General features: G+C 39.7%; 1 protein-coding gene across 1 annotated transcript; it reads left to right on the plus strand.

Moving 5' to 3' along the window:
- Nucleotides 1-9,052: 9,052 nt before the first annotated feature.
- LOC142181820 (uncharacterized) lies at nucleotides 9,053-9,492 on the plus strand. Its single transcript, XM_075255374.1, has 2 exons — nucleotides 9,053-9,264; nucleotides 9,315-9,492. Exons 1-2 carry the CDS (start codon nucleotides 9,053-9,055, stop codon nucleotides 9,490-9,492), a joined length of 390 nt encoding a protein of 129 aa, XP_075111475.1.
- The last annotated feature ends 16,368 nt before the right edge of the window (nucleotides 9,493-25,860 follow it).

Below are 25,860 nucleotides of genomic sequence, written 5' to 3' on the forward strand. Positions count from 1 at the left end.
GAGGCCTCCGCCAAAGAGGGCAAGTTTACGAAGAAATGGGTGTCCCCAACAAGCGCCCGTGCAAAATAGATTCCGGGCAATGACTAGGACGGCCCGAAACACGGCCAAGCCTTCATTTGGAGATCGCTTCCAGGAAGTCACCGTCGTCCCAAGACTACGAGCCCTTAGGAAAGCCTCTTCTCAACGGCCATTATGATGCCCGAAGACGTCATCACATTTTCACGCAGGAAAAGGGTCCCGGCGGACCAAGGTTATTAGCCTAATTCGGGTCCGGTTCGGGGAATCACAAAAGTTCCCACGCAAATCCATTTTATCGATCAAAGGCCGAGGAAAATACTCAAAGCCAATATCACAGGTGGCAAAATAGGATCGTGCACTCAAAGCTGCCAAAAATATAAAAAGATACAACAAGTGTCGAAGGAAGAAATCAAGAAGATGTCTTTGTATTTATACATGTGTTCGTTTATAACGACCCTCGAGGGGTCCTTACATATGGTTACATTATATATGATTACAAAAACCCACAGAGGGCCCTTACAAAAATGTGAAGAAGTGATACGCATACAACAGGAGCCTAAAGATCTAGCCTATTCATGCTGCGTCTCCGTCATCATCCTCTCAAGTATATGACCTCAAAGACAATATCTTCCAAATCCTATCCCCTCGAGGACCACCTCCCAATCCTCCCAGAATGGCATCTTCAAAAGGAAGGTAGGAGAAAAGTGCAAAATGACGAAGGAGAAGCCGGAAGAACACGATAAGTAGTTGGGTGAAAAATTTGGCTAGTACGAGCTCCGCCTGTACTACCGTTTTGAAGCCACTTCTTGAGACGTTGCCTTGGCCTAGAAGATAACAACCGGAAGAGATCGCCGATACACCTCCCTGAAATCCAAAAGGGGTGCAACACGCCGAGCCGAGGGAGGAGGGTGAGCAGCGGTGTATAATCCGAGCCCCCTCTTGAGCAGCGATGCATAATCCAAAGTACCTCGGGGGCCGAAGGAAATCGATCCCCTACTTCATTACCCTAGGACAATGATAGCAATGACAACAACAACAACAGTAGCAACAACGACAATAATAATAACAACAACAACAACAACAACAACAACAATTACAACAACAACAACAATAACAACAACAACAACATCACAGCAGTACAACTCCGCCCGATCGAAAGAGGACTGAGGGTTGGGCCACGGTACACATGGTGCAAACCCTTAAGGCCACGGACTCCAAAAATGACAAGATGGCATAAATTCAAGATAGTGGGAAAGGAAGAAAAGATGGATATCAAAGGAAATTTGGATAAAAGTCCAACCACAAAAAGCCCCATTTATAGGGAGAGCAAAGTGACCGACGATGCTATTACCGCCCTCGAAAAATGTAACAACAGGCACAATTAATTCGTTCATAGAAGCTGAACCGATATCAATAGAAGATCAAAGAATCGTGACATTTCGGGTAATCCTGGAGAAGCGGGAAGGCAAAACGCCTTGACACCTATAAAACGGAGGAGGTTGTACCGTCAGCACGATATCGTTTTGGGGGATCGAGAAATGGAGTGTCAAAATCATTTCTTATCACTTTCCTCTAAGAAACACGGAGACTATCTGTGCACGGTGAAATCTGAAAGACCGATTTCTCCTTGACTGAATACCTCAAAGGGTGATCCCGGAAGAAGGGTGATCTCGGAAACCCACGATCTCGAGCTAGTCACTTCCCTCGAGATAGGGCAGTACCCCACCAAGGATAATGCCGGCTAAAGCCTTAGCAAATGTAGGGATATCTCGAGGAATGCACCCGGGGTCGATCAGGACTACTCAAGCGGTTTGGCATCAGTCCATGCACGTATCACGAAGCTAGCAAATTGCCCCATCCTATTTCTTGTATCACGCAACGTATTTTGTATGAAGATTGGACTTCCCCCTTTCTATAAAAGGGGAGTCGCTAACACCTTGTAAGGGCAGAGCTCCAACCATTCTACAAAAGTGCAATAATATTTTCTCTCTCTTTCTCCTCTCTAACTTGCTTATCCTCGTTGGTTCGAAGTCGTTTAACTTTGTTGTCTTCTTGTTTGTTCTTTGTTTATAACTCGGTATTGGCCCGAGGCTACCTTAATATTTATCGCTCTCCTATTTGTTCTTCATTATATTGCTCAATATTGATCGTAAAGAACTTTGCTTAATTATATCCTCAATTGGTATCCCATTCCCGGTTGTCCTTGATAGCTAGAGCTCAACTCGAACCTCGACCCCGAGGTCCTCAACGACCAATTCTGCATCCGGACGACCAGTCACTTTGGTTTGATTACTGCCTCGATTTAGCTCCCATTTCATTGTTAAACTTCATGTTCTTAGCATTATCTGCTCTAACTACTAGCTCGAGAATATATCACGTATTTTTAGTATCCCATTTACAAATTTTATTGTTGTTACCATTTTCACGGTAAATAGTGTGAAAAACTGTGAAAGTTTCTCCTGGAGAACACGTTCTCACAAGGCAAAAATGATAACACGCTATTTCTATTGAAAAGTGGAAAGAACCCGTTGATAGAGCAAATATATGTGGATGACATCATTTTTTGAGCCATGAAAGAATCTCTATGCAATGCATTTGCCGAACTAATGGGAAGTGAATATGAAATGATCATGATGGGATAGTTAAACTTCTTCTTTGGGCTTCAAGTCAAGTAGACAAAAAAGGGAACCATGATACACCAACAAAAGTACATCAAGGAGCTACCCAAAATTTTTGATATGTACAATGCTAAAACAATTGACACTCCCATTACTACAACAACCAGGTTGGATATGGTATACATGTTGATGAAAAAAAGCACAAGGGTATGATTGGCTCCTTGCTCTAGTTGACTGCAAGTAGACCTCATATTGTATACAGTGTGGGGTTGTGTGCAAGATTCCAGTCCAATCCAAAAGAATCGCACTTGAAGGTCAATAAAAGAATCTTGAGATACCTTAAGGGTACTCAAGACCTGGTTCTTTGATACCCAACTAGAGACTCAATAAAATTGATTGGATATGCAGATGCTGACAATCCTAGGTACTTTTGAGGACATGAAGAGAACATAAGGAATGACCCACTTTCTTGGGTCATGCTTAAACTTATGGCCATTTAAGAAATAAAATTTTGTGGCCTTATCGACTATTAAAGCTGAGTATGTAGGTGTTGCATCATACTATTCAGCTGCTATGGATCAAGCAACGACTAAAAGACTATGGGGTGATGATTGAAAAGGTCCCCATATTTTGTGACAATACAAGTGCTATGAATATAGCCAAGAACCCGGTCCACCATGAGAGAACCAAACATATTGATGTGAGGCACCACTTCTTGAGAGGAAATGTTGAGAAAGGTCACATCTCTATGGAGTTTTGCAAGATAGAAGATCAAATTACTGACATATTTACCAAATCTTTGAGCATGGATCACTTTTAAAGAAACCGCTTGGAGCTTGGTCTAATCAAGATAGATTAGAACATTCTTGATTTCCCTCAATAATTGACTATGTTTTAATAATTTGTTCAGTGAGTAAATATGTTGAATAATGTCTAACTCAGTCTTATATTATAATAGGCATGCACGCATGACATTGAGTCTAGGGCATAGATGAGTAATCTGATGACAAAAGTCTTGACAAGAAAGGTTTCACAACCAAGATTGAGGAAATGAATCAAAGAACCTAGTTGTTTGATACCCATGTATGTACCTCCTCTCTAATTGATTGTTGTACTTAATTATTAAACTACCACATCATTTAAACTAGATTCACACCAATTTTGCTTGTACTCCATGAACCAGTCTCTCTAACCCTGGGAATTAAAGGTGGATCAGGTTCCCAAACCATCAAGTCATAGGAAATCATGATTGACTCCAGTTTGCATGCAAATCAAGACTAATTTCCTAAACTTCCATGCACTCTTTGCCACCTAATTAAATCACCTAACCACCACTTTTCAAATTTTGAAATGTGTTTGTTACCCTTTCTCTCCCATTTAGAGCCGGATTAGGATCAATCAAAAGGAAAAACCAAGGCAAAAAACTGTCAAATCATCTAGTATAAAAACCTCTCTTCTCTTAATTCCCCTTAATACGATCAAAATATGTAGAAGGAATTCCTAATTTGAACAAAATAAAAATCCTAGTTCACTTCTTCTTTCAGATTCACAAAAGACAACTGCAATGATGAACTCACCTAGCAACATTCCCTCCGAATTGCTAAAAGCCCTAATCCTAACTTACTGTACCTGTTACCACAACCACTCAAGTCGAATCTACCCAAGAACCATCCTCTCCATCAAAATCCCTAATGTTCTTCATTGGATTAGTTGACTACTTTGACGAAGAGGAGAGTAAAGGGCCTGAGAGTGAAAATTGAGTTTTGGAGGAGCCAAAAATTGAGGGGGGAGCAAATAATGGTTGCAAACAAGAGGCTGGTACTTTATAGGAAAAAGGAAGTTGCTAGTAAAAAATCAAATGAGGAAGGTGATATTGTGATTCAGGAAGATGTAGTGGTGTCTAGTGAGTTGGTGACAAAAAAAGAGGGCGGTGAAATTGCTGATGACCTGAGTAAGGAGACACCAGAAGAGATAGTAAGAGAACTTGGAAAGAGTATTAGTGTTGGAGTAGAAGCACCAGAAGCCCTTCGAAAGCAACCAGGATCTTCTGCTTCTAGTGAGGAAGAACATGTTGCAATAGGAGATATAGAAGTGGTGGCAAGGCAAGAGGTAAGTCAGGTTCAAGAACCTAGTTCTTTGAACGCTGACCTGGAAAAATCTGAATCATATGATTGGATTGATACTAAGAAAGATAAGGAAATGGTAGGAGAAATAAAAGTTAGGAAAAAGAGTAGTGTTGATAGTGATGATGAGGCCTTTGTAAACTTGATTGCCAGGGTAAAGGAGAAAAAGCAACCTGAGGAGAAAACCATCCCTAAAAGGGTGAAGGCTATTGCAAATAAAAGAAGTATTACCTCCTGGGTCTGTTAATTTGGAAGGAAGAACACTTGTAACAAGAGGCAAAAGTAAGGCACCACTTGAGAAATCCCTGGAGGAGAGCAAGAAAAAGAAGCATGAAAAAGAGGCGTTCAGACTAATTGATGAGTCTGATGTGGATGAAGTAGATTTGGTAAGCAGAGAAGAGGATGAAGAAGAAGAAGAAGAAGAAGAAGAGGAGGAGGAAGTCCCTATTCAAAGAAAAGGGAAGAAGAAGGCCGAATCATCTTCACCCACTCCCAAGGAAAAATATACCAAAAAGAGAAAAGTTTCAATCTTTGAATAGAAGTGAAAATAACTAGTTCCAAACATAGGAAAAAGACTCACAGAAAATTTTCCATTGTTGGCAGAGAGGAGTGGTTTGCTGGGCTAATAATACTGAAGGGTAGAATAGTTGACCCTGATGTGATGACAATATTTGGAATGAAGAAGTTGCTGGAGAAGTTGGAGGTCCAAGAGTGGATGCACTTGTTCCTTTGACCACTCCCAATCATGTATGGTGAAGCAATGCTTTATTTTTATATGAACTTTAAAGTGCTGGAGAATGCACAATTAGTACTGAAGTCAGGGGAGTAAACCTGGTTCTTGATGCTAAGATACTAGGAGAAATTTTGAATGTGTCAATGGAAGGCTTTGACACTTACGTGAAGCATGAGTGGCCTAAATTGGGAAAAAGGAAGATGCCATGTACTTGACCAACAAATACACTCAAAAAAGGGAGAAGGTGACTGCTAGGAAGGTAGTAAAGGGTGAGATAGAATCGGTTCACAAGCTATTATTTGAGTTTTTGAATTAATGTTTGTTGCCTTGTTCTGAAAGAAGGCATGAGGCGACCTACCTGGATTTGACAGTGATGGAGGTCGTTGATCAGAACAAGCCAATCAACCTTCTATCTCTGATGTTGAAACACATTGCAAGGGTTGCTGATCAGGAAATGGTCGTCATGCTCTGCCATATGGATTTCTGTTGACCAGGGTATTTTAACACTTTAAGATTCCCCCAGAGGTCCTAAAAAGAAACAAAGAAGGACATGTTTGATGAGGAGACCCTGAGAGGATGTGACTGTGTTTCTCGACCACTTGGAACCATAAGTAAGAGCATGGTCAATAACGTACTAGATGAATTGGCTGCTGCTAATGAGGAAAAGGAGAAGTTGGAAGAAGGATCAAGAAGCCTCTGCTGCTGCAAGGACTGACATGCTTTTGGAGCTTATCCAAGAAGAACCCTCTTTCAGCAAGAACCTGGTCCTTAATCCTATTAGGTGTCTTAGCTTACCCGTAGCTAGTACCTGGTCCTGCACCCCCTCTATGCCTAGTGTCTAGATTTGTTTTTTTTGTTTTATAGTTGTTGGTAGTTTGACAAATTTGTTCAATCATCTTTTAGTTTAGGCCCTTTTAGGCTTAATGTGGTACATGGCAGGACAAATGATAAATCAATAAATGTTTTTGACTTTTGGAAAAATTATGCGTATGGGCTAAGTTTTTACTTGATTGCTCGTGTGTACTTCTGATGATATGTCACATGTTAGTGCAGTCCCAGTGGCCATGAGCTTTACATTACTACATTCTCTCATTGACCTTACTAACTTATTATTTTTTTAGATGATGCCAAAAGGGAAAAGTTAGGTATGTGCTTAATCTATAAACCTGGTTCTTCAGGTTCCACAATGAATTGTGCCTAGCCATCTACAGAGTTGCGATGAATGGAAGGAGAATCTCTTACACTTGTGCAAGCATGGACAAACTAAAGAAGAATGATGTGAATGAAACTAATTTTTATTTTGAAGACTGATGAAAGTTGAGTAAGTTGTTGACTGATTTGCACATGAGTTTTTCATCATCAAAAAGGGAAAATTTGTTGAGCTGAGCGTGAATTATATTTTGATAATTAACAAACTTTGTTTGAGAACTAGGTTTCATGTTTCAGTTTTGTGTGCTGCTAGACTGTTGTACATATAAGAAAAATAGAAGTCAAGTGAACCAGGTTTGCTACATACCAGCGAAAAAAATCGAGTTAGATGCCAAAGGCCAGCATTCCCATGCGAGTAGGGATTCCTAGAAGATCCGATTTGTGCCTTGAAAGGAATTCGCATCTGGGAGGACTTTGTGTATTAAAAGGTATATGTATTTATGGGAAATACTCTTGGGAAAAAAGAAGGTTGAAGAGTTGAAGACAATTATGAAAACCAAGTCTAAATAGGAGCGGCTTTCCTTATCCGAAATATTCTAGGTTTTGGAGAATTAATTGAAGAACTTTTTCGGCTAACCGTGCACCTATAAAAGAAGGCCTTTTGCCATACTTCAAGACTACTACTATTGAGTGAAATCATGAGAATACTTCTGAAAATAGAAAGCAAAACAAAAAGGTACTTCTAAAGATTCAACTCAATCAAATAAAGAACTAGTTCTTGAAGATAAAGTTGCTCGAGTTCTTTAGTTGTTAGGTTAAGTCTAAAATTCTGAATTATAACCTATCTGCTTTCATAGAAGTGTAAAAATAGATTATTGGTTAAACATTATTCTTGTATGCTTTTTGGGCTAGAGTTAGTCTAAAAAGGGGTTGCTATAGTTGGGTTGATTGTAGGCGTTAGAGTACGAGAGCTAGTCCCTTTGGTTATAGAGTTGTAACCTAAAATTACTCTTTGACATAAGTGGAGATTTGAGAAAAATCCTACTGGGTAGGTCATGGTTTTTACTCCATTAAGCAAGATGGTTTTTCTCGTAAAAATCTTTGTATTGATTATTTTTTCCCAATTATTTTTGTTTGTGTCTGTTCGAATAGTTCAGAGAGCCTGGTACTTTGAAAAAGTGATAATTAGAGAATACACAATTCAACTCCCCTTCTTATGTCTAAGTGTAGTCTAAAATTATAATTGTGCAGGTGACCAATTTTTAAATAGCAATCTTACAGCTTGTTACAAAAAGGCATGCTACTTATTCAAATTGTACCTTAATGATAGGTTACATGTACTTTTTGGTATAAGTACTTTACTTTATGTTTTGATGATCTAACAAACTTACTACCAGAACCAGATAAGGAACCTGTTACACATTTATAAGACCTCAAGTTCACACAATTCCAGGTTGGGACTCGGTATGGAATATGATTCAAGTCCTCAGAGTGGAAGGAACAGCTGGGGGACCAGGTTCCTACCAATTCTCGAGGAGACTGTACGAAGTCAACTCTGCAACTGGAAAGTTGTTGCCTACACACACTACTTTGCAGAACAATGTTGTAGTCAACTTTCCAGAGAAGACTACTTACCTACCTTGCTTGCATCATTGGAAATGATGTCTCACATGTATATATGAATTCAAGAGAGGTAAAACAAAACACTTGAACACTTAGAGATTTTACACAAGCTCACCAATGTGACCATTCAGCTAGCAAGTTTCAAGTGCCTCAAGAACAAAGAACAAAGTAACTATGGACCAGTTCCCACATCGAGTTATTGAGTATTCTTAGTTGAATTGTAACTTTGTAATAGTTCTTCAAATTGTAATTCCTATCCAGCTTATTTAGAAGCACTCTAAAGTAACATCTTTGTAAACCTTAAACCTGCATGTTTAAGTCTTGGCTTGAGTTAGTCACGTTTTAAAGTATTTGTAATAGAGTTATTGTAGAGTGGCTTGTAATAGGTGTATTAGAAGTTAGTGAGGGATTAAGAGTTTCTGTCCTAGGTTGCATAGGTTGTAATCTGGCAGTTGCTTAGTAGTGAAGTTGAAATCTTACAAGGTAGGTTGTGGTTTTTAATCCTGTTAAGCTAGGAATTTACCACCTAAAATTCCTCTTGTCATTTAACTTATGTTCTCTGTGTGTACTGTCGAACCTGATAGAGAACCTGGTTCTCTATAGAAGTTGGTAGACCCATACATTCTATTGATTGGTATCACAGCAGGTTCTTTCTATCAGGTTAATACCTAAAAAAGATCCTCGTAGCTGCTCCTCCAAACTTCGAAGAAGGCTAGTCCACGTATAGACCTCCTGGGTTCAATGGTCAATACTATGGATGGTGAAAAATTAGGATGCATGACTTCATCATGGCCAAAGACTCTGAGTTATGGGATGTAATATGTGATGGACCTTTTGTCCCTACAAAGAACCTTGGTGATCCAACTGTACCCATTCCCAAGATGAGGAAAGGATTCTTGTGTGTGGTATTGGCCGTGATCAATATAACAAGATATCAGCTTGGCAATCAGCAAAAGAGATCTGAAAGGCTCTTCAGACAGCTCACGAGGGAACAACTCAGGTGAAGCAATCCAAAATTGATATGCTAACAATAGAATATGAGCTCTTCAGAATGAAAGATGATGAATCCATCCAAGATATTCATACTCAATTCACCTCCATCATAAAGGAGCTTCACTCTCTTGGTGAAAGTATTCAAAGAAACAAGCTTGTCAGAAAAATCCTTAATGTATTGCCCAGTTCTTGGGAAAGCAAAGTTAACACCATTACAGAGGCTAAGGACTTGTAGACACTGACCATGGATGAACTCGTTGGAAACTTGAAAATCTATGAAATGAAGAAGTGGAAGGACAATAAAAGAAGAGAGCCAAAGAGAGAGAAGAACCTGGTCCTCAAGGCGGACAACAATGACTCCAGTGGTGAAGATAGGGACATGGCCTACTTGACAAAAAGGTTCTAGAAGATAGTTCGCAGGAACGGAGGCATTCCAAAAAGAGGTAGCTCTAGTAAGTCCATAAATTATGACCTCTGTCATAAATGTGGCAAGCCATGACACTTCATCAAGCATGGTCCCCTCCTAAAGCAAGATCAGTATAATAACAACTTTGATAAAGCAGCAAAGAGGAAACAGGTTCCTATCAAATGCTTCAAGAGAAAGAATGATTCTGATAACATTGTAAAGCAAGCTCTTGTTGCATGGGGGGACTCCTCCAATGAATCTGAAGAAGAAGACAACCATGGTGTCAGTTCAATGATGGCAGTGAAAAATGAAACAACTGAGTATGACTCAATCTTTGCTCTAATGGCTCAATCTGATGATGATGATGAAGATGATGACAGTGATGGGGTAAACTTTCTAGATGTTCAGAGAAATCTGAAATCTTACTCTCCTAAAAAGCTTATGTCATTAGCAAATGTGCTAATTGATGCTTACCATAGTCTTATCAATGATAAAGATGCTTTAACTATAGAATTAGGGGAAGCTGAACAAACTAGAGATGACTTAGTAGTCGTTGTAGTTGATTTGAAAGAGACAATAGAGAACCTAAAAAGAGAAACGAATGCCTTATAAGAGAAAATTGCTAGTATAGAATATGAATGAGATGATTTAATGGTGATTGTGGTGGACTTAAAAGAAACCATTGAGTGTGCAAGTAAAAAAAAGGAAACCTTGACTGAGAGTTGCTATTATTGAGCAAGAAAGAGATGACCTAGTAGTGGTGGTAGTAGATTTGAAAAAAATAATTGAGGATTTTAAAATTACAAATAGGCCTGGAAACTCTGAAAAGGGAAAGGAAGTTGCAAGTGAAGCACACATTAAGCTTGAAAATGAGTTAAACATAGTAAACACTAGTCTGTGTGATGAACTTGAGAAAAACAAATAGCTTCAAGAAGAACTAAGGAAAGTAAAGAGTGATCTTGAGAAATCTCTTAAGTGGAACTGGTCCTCGGATGCTATCACTACCATGTACACCAACTCTGAAGGAAACGGGCAGGGGATTGGGTTTTAAAGGGAAAAGATTCTCTACAACCCTCATAGCAAGTATGTTACTGTACCCGACAATTGGCTATGTAGACATTGTGGCAACAATGGGCACCTTAAGGAAAATTGCATGGCCAGGGTTCAGTTTCATTAAAGAAATAAAGTCTTTACTGAGAGTGCAACTACTGCAAAAGGACCTGGTCCGTCAAATAGGAATCCATAAAAGAGGAAATGCATTTTGCTTGCTTGGACTAAGAGAGCACTCATTCATCCTTTTTCTCTTAACAAGGGACCCAAACTTGTTTAAGTTCCTAAATCTAACCCTTGATTTCCGTTTGCAGAGAGCAGTGAAGGAAAGCAGCCAATAATGACACATGAATAGTGACTGCTCAAAGGATAGGATTGAAAATACAATAAATCTTCCTTTACTAAAAAGCCATGCAAGGAGAGAGTGTACCATTTTTAAAAATGGATAAAAAGGGGTTCGCTCTAGGAGTTGGAAAATTTGTGCCAAAGGAGATAAGATGTGGAATGCTTGTCCAGGATATTCACAATCTCAAATCCTATGAATGGTGGGGTGTTGTTGTAGCCAAAATACACAAGAGTACGTATGTTGTTGTGATTGAGATTTTGCAGAGTGGAGACATAAGTTGGTTGGTATATGGTAAAAACAATACCGAATCATGGGTCAAAAGTCTGGAGCATGCACGTTGTCTATCTCTAACCAAACTGGATCTGAAGAACCTTCTGATCAAGTTGAGGAACAAGTATCATGAAGTGTGCAATGTCTGTGCAAAAGAAAATCATGTCAGATCTTTATTTAAGCCAAAAAGGGGCAGACAACACTTCAGAACTAAGGATGAGTTCTTTCAAGAAGTTGTTGCTTTTGTCAAGAAGATCCAGGTAGCAATGGAAACAAACGTGGTTTTCATCAAACTAAATCATGGAACACGTTTGGACAATGCCATAAGTGGATGAATGCTATGTTGAAAAAAGAACTACTCAACCACTTAGCTCAATGAACACTACCTCAGATAGAGTTGTTGAAGAGAAGAAAAGGACTTTTGAAAATTTGCGCACGGTCAATATTGATTGATGAAGGGTTAGCAAACATCTTGACCAAAGCTGCTGACTCAAGTGAGGATATCTGGGTATAATTGTCATGTTCTCAACAATGGGAAGGGTCGGCCTTGAAAATTTGATAGTAGAAGAGATGGAGGAATCTCCATGACATACTTGTCTCAAAAGGGAAACAGAAATACTAATCAAGGTAGAGAACATCCATTTATTCCAGCTAGGAACCAGGTCCCACGTCTATAACAACATAAGCTAAAAAATAAGCTGTTGGAAAGAAGGCTTTTGCATAGAGACATCACTGAATCACTCCTGTATCTCACTACAAGTGGACTGGATATCGGGGTCAGAGTTGAGTTCTGTGCAAGGTCTCAGTCAAATCCAAGGTATTCCCATCTGAAGGATGGTGTAAGTATCTTGAGGTATCCTAGTAGAACACAGAACCTAGTTCTCTACTGTCCTCCAGGTAAATGGATAGGAAAAGCCTGCCTGAACTGGGACAGTCTCTGAGTTACTATCTTGTCTCATAAGGCTCAAGGAAGTATAATTCAATGGCACTCTCAATAGCTGAACCAGAATATGTATAATCAGCACCCTACTATGGTCAAATACTATGGACCAAGCAACAAAATTCTATGGACCAAGAAACAAATTGGAAGAGCTTGAGTCCAACTCAAGAGAGGAAAATACAGTGATTGCCAAAGTTGCTGAAGATCAAGTTGTAGACATCTTCACCAAAAGCCCAGGGAAGAAAGCAATCTGAGAAATATCGCCTTGCACTGGGGGATGATAAAACACAACTTAGAACCTGATTACTCATTATTAGTTATGAAAGTCATAGTCAGGTAAAATCTAGCTAAAGTATTTTCTAGCTAAGTCTAACTTACCTCTATACCGTTACATGTAGACATGCATGATGACTACAGAAGTAGATGTTGCAGTGCATGATGAATAAAGGGATAAATCTCACTTGCCAGACCTATCAGGGAACCTAGTTCTCTAATGACACGTTAGTGGTTTCTTTGTTCTCTGATACACAATTTAAAATGAACAAAATCAATGTCACATCATCATCAATGTGACAGTCTCTTTAAAGTTATGTCTCTTCATCTAATACGCCATAGCCCAAACGTCACTCATGTCTCTAAATGATACATCTCCCAAGAAAAAGGGTGCCGCCATTTTGAGAACAGGTCCCTCATTATAATTAAATCAACATCACAGTCCTTCCTCTTCCAAACTCAAAAACTCCTTGTTTGTCTTCTCTCTTCTCAAATCCACAGTCCCTCGAGAATAATCTCAACATGTCTGAAAATCAATCAACTATTAGCATTCCAGATAGCACTGTGATCGAGTCCTCACTAGTGAGAAGTTCAGCTGTGAACATCTCTCCAAACCCTAAAGAAGAGTCTTTTCCACACTCCACTCCCTTTCCTACCCTCTCCGAGTCCACCCTTCCTCTAAGCAAGTCTGAAGATGTCTGTCCCCCTCCAGTCTTACCAGTCAACATAGTAAACAAGGGAACCTTGTTCAGAAACCTTCTACCCTATCCATGGTTGAGCACTTGAGTGAAGAACAGGTGAATAGTCATGAAGAGACTAAGATCTCCTGGAAAAGTGATGACTCTGAAGGGATCACTCCTTCGTCTGTTGAAATTGCCATGGAACCACAAGAGAAGGAGAAAATAGAGAATATGTTGTCCATTGCATTAGAAGGTGCATTATAGAGGAAGGTGCAGAAGGGTCTGAGCCATAGGGGGGAGAAATAGAAGCAGAGGGAGCAATTGTGCCTTTTGAACAGCCGGCACAAGATGATGCTATTGGAACCCCAAACAATGAACCTGATCCCTCCATGGAGAATCCAGGTCAGGCGTCATCCTCCTAGGTCAGTGTTAATCCTACTCCCTCTCACCACTTCGATGTTGAACCTTTGAATATGGTGGTGCCTGAGACAAATCCTGACAGTGAAGAAGACATAAATAATTTGGTGTATGCTAGTTTCATCAGGGCTAAGACTAAGCCAGTGGCAACTTTAGAGCCACCTCCTAAGCGACCTACTACTCAGTTGCAGCAAAAGGAGGGTAGGGTCTAGAGTTTGGCCTCAATAAGAGTAAAAGGATTATTAGAAGGAGAAGGTTGGTCAAAGATGGAAAAATTGTACAAGTAGAGGATGTTCCTATAGTGAATATGGATGAGGAAACCAAAGAGGAACCTAGTTCCATGTCTAGCAAGTCTTCAAGGAAGAAGCACTATATCTCTCAGTCTGGAAAGCACGTCTCTAAGGGCGCTGAGAGTTCTTCCAAGAGTGATGTTGCTGGTTCCAGTAAAAAGTTGGCAAAAAGTTCTAGTGACAAAACAGTGAAGAAGCATGGTGACAAGTTTGATGAGGAAGAAGTGGAGAAATCTGGTGAACATAGATAGAGCAAGTCAGTGGAGAAAGAAAAGTTTGTCTGTAAGCCAGTAAAAAGAAAGAGGGATCATGATGTTGATGATAAGGAACCTGGTTCCGTCAAGAAAGGAAAAGTGAGTGAAACTTTGAGGTCTGAGAAAAGGAAGTTGGGGAATCAGAAAGTGTTGTAGGGCCGCATATTTGCCTCTGACATTCTAGAGAGTGCTGGGATGAGACAATTAGTGTCTATGAGTGAGGCTAAATAGTGGACCAATTTGTTAACGAGTGAGGCTCCTATAGTGTATGAGGATGAGGTGCAGACTTTCTACTCCAGTTTCTTCACAGTAGATGGTGATCAAATCTGTGTGTTGGTAAATGGGGTGGACATAGTGATGGATTCTTCCTTATTGGGGCAAATTCTGGGTGTTCCTACCGAAAGAGTATCATCTGTTAAGGGTGCTTGCACACCAAACTTCAGAAATACCATTATTTACACCCCGTAAGTTTAACAACCTTGATGTCGTTAGATACATTTTGATATGGTATTTATATTGAGTGGAATGTTTTTTTTTTTTTTAAAAAAAGAAAAATATAATTTTATATAGTTATTAATATTACTACTTTCAATTATACACATAATATGAGGAAGTTTATGAGATTTTATTTATTGTGAAGATAGAAATTATTTTCTCACAAGAAAAGAAGTTTATCTTTTACCATTTTAAGAATTTAGCGTACGAAAATTTTTACTCTTTATATGAGATTCGGAAAAATTAGAAGTTGATAATATATATATATATATATATATATATATATATATATATATATATATATATTTACATGGATATTTTAATAAAATAATAAGTGTATGTATTTATTTTGTATGGTACCACATGACCATGATAGTAAGTTATATAAAGTATATTAAAAGTGAATAGTATTTTAATTAAGTTGAAATAATTCTTAATTATGTAAATTATTTTTATATATATTAAGTACTAAAATATGGGGATAAGTATGTGTTAGATGTAACTTGTACTAGTCAGCACTATTTGTCACAATTATAAGACTTCCACCGCCAATACATGGCTAGGTGGAAGCCAAATATTAAATGGCCATTTACTTTCATTTTGACAAAAAGACTGCCTATGCTTCATTGAATTGATTGTCCAAAAAAGACGAAACTAGCAAAGAACTGCTTGAATGGGGTTCAAGGTTCTCAGCAGCTAGTAGTCGTTTACCAAACCCACAGTAAAATCTCTAGTTGTTCCAAATATGTATTTACTTAGTTTGCTGCAAAAAGGTCTTGCAACTTGGAAGTTGCCACCAATGTTGCCGGTGTTTTATTTCTGAGTTCCTAGTTTCCCTAGGGGGTATTCTACTATGTATTGCCTGTTATGGTACATTTGTGATTTTGTCCTTTTCTTTCGTTAGCTTGTTTATCTAATGGCTTTTCCTTTGGAACTCTTTTGACTTAGTTTTTTGGTAGTGATGGATAACAAAAACTTATTTTTGATAATTGAGAAATCTATAAAGGCTATTGGGTACAAAACTCAGTAAATAAGCGTTCTCTTATTATTGACCAAAAAAAAAAGAAGAAACAAAAAAGAGAAATTAGCATTTGCCGGTGGTTGTTTCCACCAGTCAAGGAAAATATGTTGCTTTTTTCAATTCAATCACGTGGAGTGGTGGAAATCACTCTCAGCTGGCCAATTTCACATGGATGATAAACTGTAATGATTTTGTATTTGGTACCGTAATTCTCGGATCCATCATGATACTTGTGAATGAATTCTCGAATTTCGGTCAATTTGACACGAATTTTTTCCTACTCCATGTATGTTAAAGTTATCCCTTCTTTCTTTTGACATAATTTATACGACATAAACGAAACGAGTAAATGTACAATTTCCATGAATGACTCTATTCATAGAAACATTAGAGATATTTATGTTCTTGATTCTCCATATGTCATATTATTCTATCATTTGTTCATGGGTCTCAATAAAAATACGTAAGTTGATAAAGTTTATTCAAAAGGCATATTGATTTTATGGCATTCTGAGAAAATTTTATTAACGTATTTCATATACATTCCATGCATTTATACATGCACATCGACCCATGACCAGATCACGTTATATACGCACCACCACCTAATCAGCTGGCATACGTTGATGATTTGCCCACAGTGGCCGAGATGATATGATGGGATGCCCTCAGAGGCGTGATGATGTTATATATATATATACATATATGTACATATATGGGATATGGGTAAGGTTATGACATTATATACGCACCGCCACCTGATCAGCTGGTATACGATGATAATTTTGCCCACAATGGCTGAGATGATACGATGCGATGTCCTTAGAGGCTTGATGATGATGTTATGAACACATGTATCTATGCACGACATGACATTCATACACATATGCATGATACTATAAGTATTTCATAATTTACAGAGTTATCCAGACTTACAGGTTGAGTCCTTTACTTCATGTTTCTACCATGCTCTTTATATATTTATTTACATGCCTTACATACTCAGTACATTATTCGTACTGACGTCCTTTTGTTGGGGACGTTGCATTCATGCCTGCAAGTGTAGACAATCATTTTGACTAGCCCTCATAGTATACGAGGTTAGCATGTGGCGAAGAATCGGTAGGACTCCACCTCATTCGGAGTGCAACTGAGTCTATAAATCATCGTATCAGAGTTTTCTACATACTTATGGGTAGGTCGGTACCCTATCCCATTTTATGTCAAATAATTTTAGAGGCTTCGTAGATACATGTTTATTATGTACAATATGTCAATGTCAGAGGCCTTGACGGCCCATATGTATTCATGTTTTGTGAACAATGGTTCATTGATTCCCACTTAAAAGTTGTCCATTATGAGTTGATGCCCTGTGGGCCCATGATAATTACGAAAGAAATGAGTTCAACTAACTCGACCTATGTATTTTCTAGTTTTGGTCAAATGACAATGAGTTATAGAATGGTTCGCTCGGGCCAGTGCGGCACCGAGTGTCAGCCACGCCTCCCTAGGTTTGGGGCGTGACATCAAGTACAAGGCAGTACAATATGGGGAACAGGTGCATAAGAAGACACTCCTTTCAATTTATCAGTTGCTCTTTGAGATGGTTAACAAAGTTTTGCTTCCTCTCGCTGAAAGAAGATCTGTTGCATCCAAACCTGACCTATTCCATATGGAGACTTTGGAAAAGTTCTCCTCCATCAATTTGCCAACCATAATGATTAAGCATATGCAGAAGGTAGAGAACCTCAAAGACGGGAATCCTGGACTGCCTTACGGGTTCCTTCTCACAAAAGTCTTTGAGTTTTTCAAAGTACCTATGGGTCAGGCCACAGTGGGCACCAAAAAGCAATCTTTTGAGTGTATTGACAAAGTTGGAGATCCGGAGGTTGAAGGTTAGGAACGCAATTCTTGAGAATCAGCTCAGTCAATTACAAGAGGTACATGTTTCTTGGTTCTCATAGCGCAGAGGTTGCACGCCTATCAAATGAGAATGTTGAACTAAGGAAACAAGTGGAGGACCTGAAAGAAAGACTGCTCAATGAGCAACTGTCCACGAATACTCGCCTGGATCTTGTCCTCCAAACTCTTGCTTCCTCTTCCAAGCCCCCTTCCTCCAGTGTCCCTTAAAGAATGTCCCTTCAGTGTCCAGTTTCCAGTGTCTATTTTTTTTAAGTTGTTGTTGGTGATGGGTTGTTATTTCTGGTATTTGTTTTCGTATGTTCTAAACCGTAGATGAAAAACAATGACTCTGCTCCCGCCTGTAATAATCCAAAATCTGGTTAATGAAAGTGGTTTCCTTTTTGCTATCTATGCTGCCGCTTTTTTACTTCTGTCTTTTATCATGTTGTAAGCACATAAGTGGCGTGAATTAACCATCCTAGATTGTTTTATATTGCTCACCTATTCTGTCATTTTTATGACGCCAAAAGGGAGAAATGGTTTTAATTAAATAATCAAATAGATGGGGATGGGGGGAACCTCATTCAGGGGGAACTCACAAAAGTTCGGGTACTGACAAAGGGGGAATGCATAGCTTCAGGAGGAACTTAAGGTCCTTCTGGTTACTTTGTGGCTCCTTCTAGGATTTTCAATTATAAGTTTATCATCATCAAAAAGGAGAAAATTGATAGGTTACATGTACTTTTGTGTATAAGTACTTTATTTTATATTTTGATGATCTAACAAACTTACTATCCAGGACCAGATAAGGAACATGTTATACATTTACAAGACCTCAAGTTCACAAGATTCCAGGTTGGGACTCAGCGTGGAATATGATTCAACTCCTCAGAGTGGAAGGAAAAGCTGAGGGACCAGGTTCCTACCAGTTCCCGAGGAGACTGTACAAAGTCAACTCTGCAGTTGGAAAGTTGCTGCTTGCACACGTTACTGTGCATAACAGCGCTGCGGTCAACTTTCCAGAGAAGAATACTTACTATGATGACCCGGCCATTCGTCTCATGAGTTACCACTCCGTTTTTCCCATTTCTGCTTCTTTATGCTTTGTTTATCCGTGTTATGTGATATCGGGTTGGTCGGATCGAATCCAAAAGGAATTTGGTAAGGTTTGAGACACTTAGTCTTTTTTAAGAAAGTTTAAGTTGGAAAAGTCAACCGGATGTTGACTTCTGTGTTAGAGGGCTCAGATGTGAGTTTTGATGGTTCGGTTAGTTTCGGGAGGTGATATGGGATTTAGGAATGTCATCGGAATGAGTTTTGGAGATTCGAAGTAGATTGAGGCTTGAATTGGCGAAGTTGATATTTTGGCGATTTCCGATTGGTAGGTGAGATTTTGATATAGGGGTTGGAATGGAATTCTGAGAGTTACAGTAGCTCTGTTGTGTCATTTGCGATGTGTATGCAAGATTTCAGGTCATTCAGACGTGATTTGATTGGGTTTTTGATCAAAAGCGGAATTTGGAAGATTTTAGAAAGTCTAGCTTGAATCCGATGTGTTTTGGGTGATTTGATGTTATTTGAGGTGTTTTGATGATTGGAACAAGTTTGAATAAGGTATTAGGATGCGTTCGTGCCTTTGGTTGAGGTCCTGGGGGCTTCGGGTGAGTTTCAAGGGGCTGAACGGATCATTTTGGAGTTAAAACAAATTGCAGAAGTTGCATGTTCAACTGTTGCAGGTTTTTACTCTTCGCATTCGCGAGTGGACCCTCGCGTTTGCGAAGAGTCAGAGGAAGTTAGTGGAATTTTGGCCTTCGCATTCGCGAGAAGGGTCTCGCATTCGCGGAGGGCTGGAAAGTGATGCATCACGCGTGAAGGGCTTCACATTCGCGTAGAGGAATTAGGTCAGCTAGATTTAAAGGTCAATTTGTTCATCGCGTTCGCAAGAAGGGGAGCGCGTTCGCGAAGGTTCGTCTAGGTAAAGCATCGCGTTCGCGAGGGCTTGGTCGCGATCGCGTAGGAGAAAAATTGGTCAAAGTAAATCTGTGCTTCGCGAACGCGAGGGTTTGACCGCGTTTGCGAACAAGGAATAAATGCCTGGGCATAAGGTTTTTAAACTCGTATTGTCCGCGATTTTGGGGCTTATTTCCTTTATAGTCGGTCATTTTTGGAGATTTTTAAAGGAGATTGAAGAGGGATTCAAGGGGGAATGTGAGCACTTGATTTTTACCCTATATGAATTACTCCCATAAATTCAAGAAAACAAATTTCTTTTCATTATTTGCAATTTTATGAATTTTTATGGCATTTTCTGTTAATGGTTTGTATTTGTCTGTGCATTTTTATTTAATTAATAAAAAATACAAAAATACTTTGAATTTGCATTTAGGATTTAATTTTACATTTTTAGATTAATCAACAAGTTAGTTGTTTTATAAAAAAAAAGTCACAAAAATAGTTATTTTGCACCTTTTAATTGTAATTTTAATTTTAATTTTTGAATAGTTTTTCTTTAATTTGTTAATTGTGGTAATTATTTAGGCTAATTTGGTTTTATAACTTAATTTAGTATTTTAGTTTTAATTTTTTAAAAAGAAAAATAAGAAAAGAAAAAGAATTAATTTTGAACATAAAAAAAGAAGAAAAGGAATTAATTTGAAAAGAAAGAAGAGGGAATTGAAGAAATGGATTTTTGGGCGAAGTCTTTAGAGTTTGCCCAGGCCCAAACATTCACCCCCTGAAACCCGTTTAGCATGGCCCCAAACCCGCACCATTACCCGGTCCCCACCCCTCACCTCCCAAACGACGCTGTTTAGTGCAAGTGTGATCCCAACCATCTAGGTTTGCCTAATCTAACGGCTCAGAAGTGAGGGACACTTAATATATAAGTGTCTGAATCGTCTCCCCCCCTCTCAATCGTCTCTCTTACAACACCCCACCTCAGAGACCCCTCCAAAACCTACCCGCCGCCCCTCTTCTCCATCATCATAAACCTGGCGGCGCCACTGTCACGCCCCAAAAACCGAGGGGTGCAACCGGCGCTCGACCGGGTAGCCCCCAGCCAAGCGGACCTGGGTGCCCTTCCTATTCCACGTGATACCCTGCGTTTCCATTACCCCTTTAACCAAGTGAAATAGCCATTTATAAATTTAAACACATTCTTATGAGATTTACATAACATACATAGTTACTTAGCATGGTCTACAAGTTATACTGCCCAAAATACATAAGTATATAACCCGCATTTCCTGTCTACGGAGCCTCTAGAGATACAAAAGAGTGTTACAATACTTGCCGGTAACAAGGCTCCGGCTATACCTTACGCAAATACCAAAATAAAATTTTTGGGAGGTTAAGCGGCATAAGCCATGCAGGGCCCCGAGAGGAAAGGGGCTCACCAATTCAGCTGACGGGAGGTGAAGGAGTGCTACTGTCAGTGGGCTGGAGTACCTGTTATGGAACCACCTACAATCATAACACGAATGTAGCACCCCCCGGCAAAAGGGACGTCAGTACATTTGAATTGTACTGGTATATATGAACAAACTTTACCCCAAGTAAAATCAAGAAATATACAGATAACAAACAGTAATAGAATCAACAATCAAATGCACATGAAAGGAACAAACAAAACCAAACAAACTCCACAATCTCTCCTTTTCCCCTTTCAACATTATTTCATCACATCAATGATTTCACAACTTTCACATATTTTTTATTTCAATAGTGATTTTGATCACTTTTCCACCCTTATTACCTCGGCCACCCTTATTACCTCGGCCACCCTTATCACAACAACCCACACCTTATTACTTCGTGTTGCGGCACACAACCCGATCCCACCGGACAATCATATTTCACACAACAACAACAACAATTCACAAAGAGTGTTCATAAGCATCAATACCAATTCCAACATATACAATAACCCGTACACAATTCAAGTCACAACGATAATTGCCCATAACAAGTCACGTATGATATTGCCACTGTTGTTTCAATTACGATTTCTTTCCATCGTTTGTCACACAGCTCTTACCACGTAACACATTCATACCTACACGCACTTGTGTTATTGCCATTTTACTCACACTACTATAACGGAAAACTTAACCAACAACGTTCAAGGCATATTAGTCACAAGAATTTCACAAATAGTCCACATAAGTAACACATACCAATTACTCATACACCAACAAGGTGACTTTACAAAGGTTAAAGTTAGCCTTACATACCTGGAGTCGAATTCCCTTTTTAACTTCTACTTTCAATACACCAACAGCCTAGTACCATCAATCTAGTTCACAAGTTAACACATATAACTTAGAATTGAAGTTCACAAACTCAACCCGAACTTACTTAGGTTATCAACCCCTCTTTTGCAAATCTTTACTTCTACCCAATTGCTCTTACTAGATACTAGATTTTAAAGGACATGCATGTGTATTTCAACTTCCATTTTCAAGAATCAACGCATGAGAATCCCCCTTTTTATTTAAATCTGAAAACAAATGAAGAAGGGTTGGGGATTTTACCTGCAAGAACGGAGATGAAGATAATTACTTGAAATTTCCCGGCCTGGATGACTTTGAAAAATCAAATTGATGGAGATGAGACTTTCTCTCTCAAGAATTCTCTCTTCCCTCTCTCTAGTTTTGTTCAGAAAATAGGTTAAAATGAGGGGTTGGGGTGTTTTATTAAAGAAGGGGTCGGGTTTAAAATTTAGAAAAATAGGAGCCGGAGTTAGGTATGCGATCGCACTTTGCGATCGCAGAGTGGAAATGCGGTCCGCAGAATGGACCGCAAAAGTGCTCCCAAAATCTGAACACACTGCCTGGGTATGCGGCAGAAATGCGGTCTGCATACTCGTTCTGCGGTCGCATAATACACCGCAGAACTGCCCCTCTCAAAAATCCAAAGGGAAATATGTGACGACTATGTGGTCCGCATATCGGTTATGCGGTTGCATATCGGACCGCATATTTAACCTCAAATTCGACCAACACACTGACTCATTTTGCAGCGATTATGCGGTCCGCATACCTGATATGCGACCGCATTCTCGACCGCAGAATCACATTTTTGGAAAACAGTATTTCTTGACTTTTTATAGCATAGATCAGTACAAAAGATCCGAACTGCAGCGAGCAAGCTCGCCGCGAAGAATTTTACACATTCCTAACAAATATTCGGGACTTGTCACCACGAGCTACCGGGTTTTGAGTACTAGTTTTCATGAGGCCTTACATCCTCCCCCACTTAAAATCATTCGTCCTCCAATGAGGATTTTGGAAATCGGTTGGTTTTGAAAACATGATATGCAAACTCCCAATTTTTTTTTGAAATATTTTGCCAGAGTTTCCTTTGTAATTAGACTTATCTACATGTCAGAGAGCCCCCGAAACATTATTTCCAAGCACCATTACGCTATTCCTATTATCCCTACAACTGGTATACAAATCATTACCTCAACACCTGCACATAATTTGGTCACTTCAATGAGTCCCATACAGTTCAACCACTTCAATACACTATACGCATTTCAATTAATCATTACCAATCTACACTACCTTTAATCATTCACTTATCACATTAGTTCTTACAAAACTTTCATTTACCAAAAAGGGGCTTGCGCATGACTCAATTAATCACAACACATACAATTCTTGCACAACTTGAGGAGTTACAATAGTAAAGCATTTAGGGAAAAATATGGGTTGTCTTTGCACCAGATTGAACACGACATCAGTTTACTTAGAGACAAGAGTTCGCACGATCACTACTAGACTTGTTCAAACAGATGGGGATATTTTTCTTTCATTTCACTTTCCGCTCCCCACGTGGCTTCCTCGACTTGTTGACTTTTCCATAGCACTTTAACTGAAGCAACTTCCTTGTTTCTCAATTTGCGGACTTGCCTATCAAGAATAGCGACCGAAATTTCTTCATATGATAACTCTTCATTGACCTCGATTGGAACGATGGTGGATGGGTCTCCAACCACTTTCTTTAACATAGACACATGGAACACCGGGTGCACTAATGACATTTCAGGGGGCAATTCCAGTCTATAGGACACCTGTCCTATCCTTTGAGTGACCCTATACGGCCCGACATATCTAGGACTCAACTTCCCTTTCTTCCCAAATCGCATGACTCCCTTCATAGGAGATACCCTCAATAACACCCAATCATCTACTCGGAATTCCAATTTTCTTCGACGAATGTCCGCATAAGATTTCTGGTGACTCTGAGCAGCTTTTAGCCTTTCCTGAATGATTTTAACTTTTTCCATAGCCTGGTGCACGAGATCTGGCCCCAACAATTCTACTTCACCCACTTCAAACCATCCAATCGGAGACCTACATCTCCTCCCGTACAATGCCGCAAATGGGCCCATCTGAATGCTAATATGAAAGCTGTTATTGTAAGAAAATTCTATAAGTGACAAGTAATCATCCCAATTACCTTTGAAATCCAAGGCACAAGCCCGTAACATATCTTCAAGTGTCTGAATAGTCCGCTCCGCTTAACCATCAGTCTGCGGATGGAAAGTCGTGCTGAGATTCACCTGAGTACCCAAACCTTGCTGAAATTTCTTCCAAAAATTAACTGTGAACTGGGCCCCTCGATCTGAGATAATATAGAGTGGAGTTCCATGAAGCCTTACTATTTCCTTGATATACAATTGAGCATATTGTTCCGCAGTATCCGTGGACTTGACTGGCAAGAAGTGAGCTGATTTGGTGAGTCGATCCACTATTACCCAAATTGAGTCAAACTTTTGCTGAGTGCGAGGTAACCCTACCACGGAATCCATGTTGATCATCTCCCATTTCCACATTGGTATTTCCATAAGCTGAGTTAACCTACCGGGCCGCTGGTGCTCAGCTTTTACTTGCTGACAATTCAAACATTTAGACACAAAGTCCGCCACACCCCTCTTTATACCGTTCCACTAATAAATTTTCTTGAGATCACGGTACATTTTCGTAGAACCTGGGTGCACAGAATATCTGGAATTATGAGCCTCCGCCATTACCCTCCCCCGAAGATTATCCACATCTGGAACACATAGCCTACCTTGACATTGTAATACACCATCCTCACCGCCGAGTGAAAATGTCAAAGTCTTGTTATTCAAAAGTGCCTCCTTCATATGTGTTAATGCTGGATCAACGAGCTGCTTTTCATTGACTTCTGCTACCAGTGATGATTCTGCTCCATTACGCACCATAACCTTCCCCTCGTCTGAGGTCGAAATACGAACCCCCAAATTGGCCAATTGATAAACCTCCCGAACCAAAGGCCTCTGATCTGCTCCCAAATGAGCCAAACTACCCATGGACTTCCGACTGAGAGCGTCGGCCACCACCCCCTGGATGGTATAAAATATCCATATCATAATCATTGATCAATTCTAACCACCGCCGCTGCCTTAAATTCAACTCCTTCTGCTTGAACAAATATTGGAGACTCTTGTGGTCCAAGGACACATCCACATGAACCCCATAAAGATAATGCCGCCATATTTTCAAGGAAAATACAACTGCCGCAAGCTCCAAATCATGCGTCGGATAATTCTTCTCGTGATTCTTGAGTTACCTTGAAGTATACGCTATAACCTTCCCATGTCGCATCAACACACACCCCAAACCGACCCTGGAGGCATCACAATAAACCACAAATCCTTTCGTGCCTTCCGGCAAGGTCAATATCGGCGCCGAGGTCAATCTCGACTTCAATTCCTGAAAACTTTTCTCACAAGTGTCGGACCATTGGAACTTAACTGCTTTCTACGTCAACTTAGTCAAAGGGGAGGCGAGGGTAGAGAATCCCTCCACAAACCTCCAATAATACCCCGCTAAACCCAAGAAGCTACGGATCTCCGTCGGGGTCGTGGGTCTAGGCCAATCTTTTACTACTGCAATCTTCTGGGGATCCACCTGAATCCCTTCACTAGAAACAACATGGCCCAGAAAGGTAACGGACTCCAACCAAAATTCACATTTTGAAAATTTAGCATACAACCGGTGCTGATAAAGGGTCTGCAGAACTGCCCCAAGGTGATCGGCATGATCCTCCCGGCTCCACGAATAAACAAGGATGTCATCAATGAAAACAAACATAAAGGAGTCTAGAAATGGCTTGAAGACCCGATTCATAAGATCCATGAAAGCTGCCGGGGCGTTGGTTTGCCCAAAAGACATGACCAAGAATTCAAAGTGACCATAGCGAGTTCTGAAAGCGGTCTTAGGAATA

This window comes from Nicotiana tabacum, chromosome 6, assembly GCF_000715075.1.
Source record: "Nicotiana tabacum cultivar K326 chromosome 6, ASM71507v2, whole genome shotgun sequence".
Taxonomy (NCBI): Eukaryota; Viridiplantae; Streptophyta; class Magnoliopsida; order Solanales; family Solanaceae; genus Nicotiana; species Nicotiana tabacum.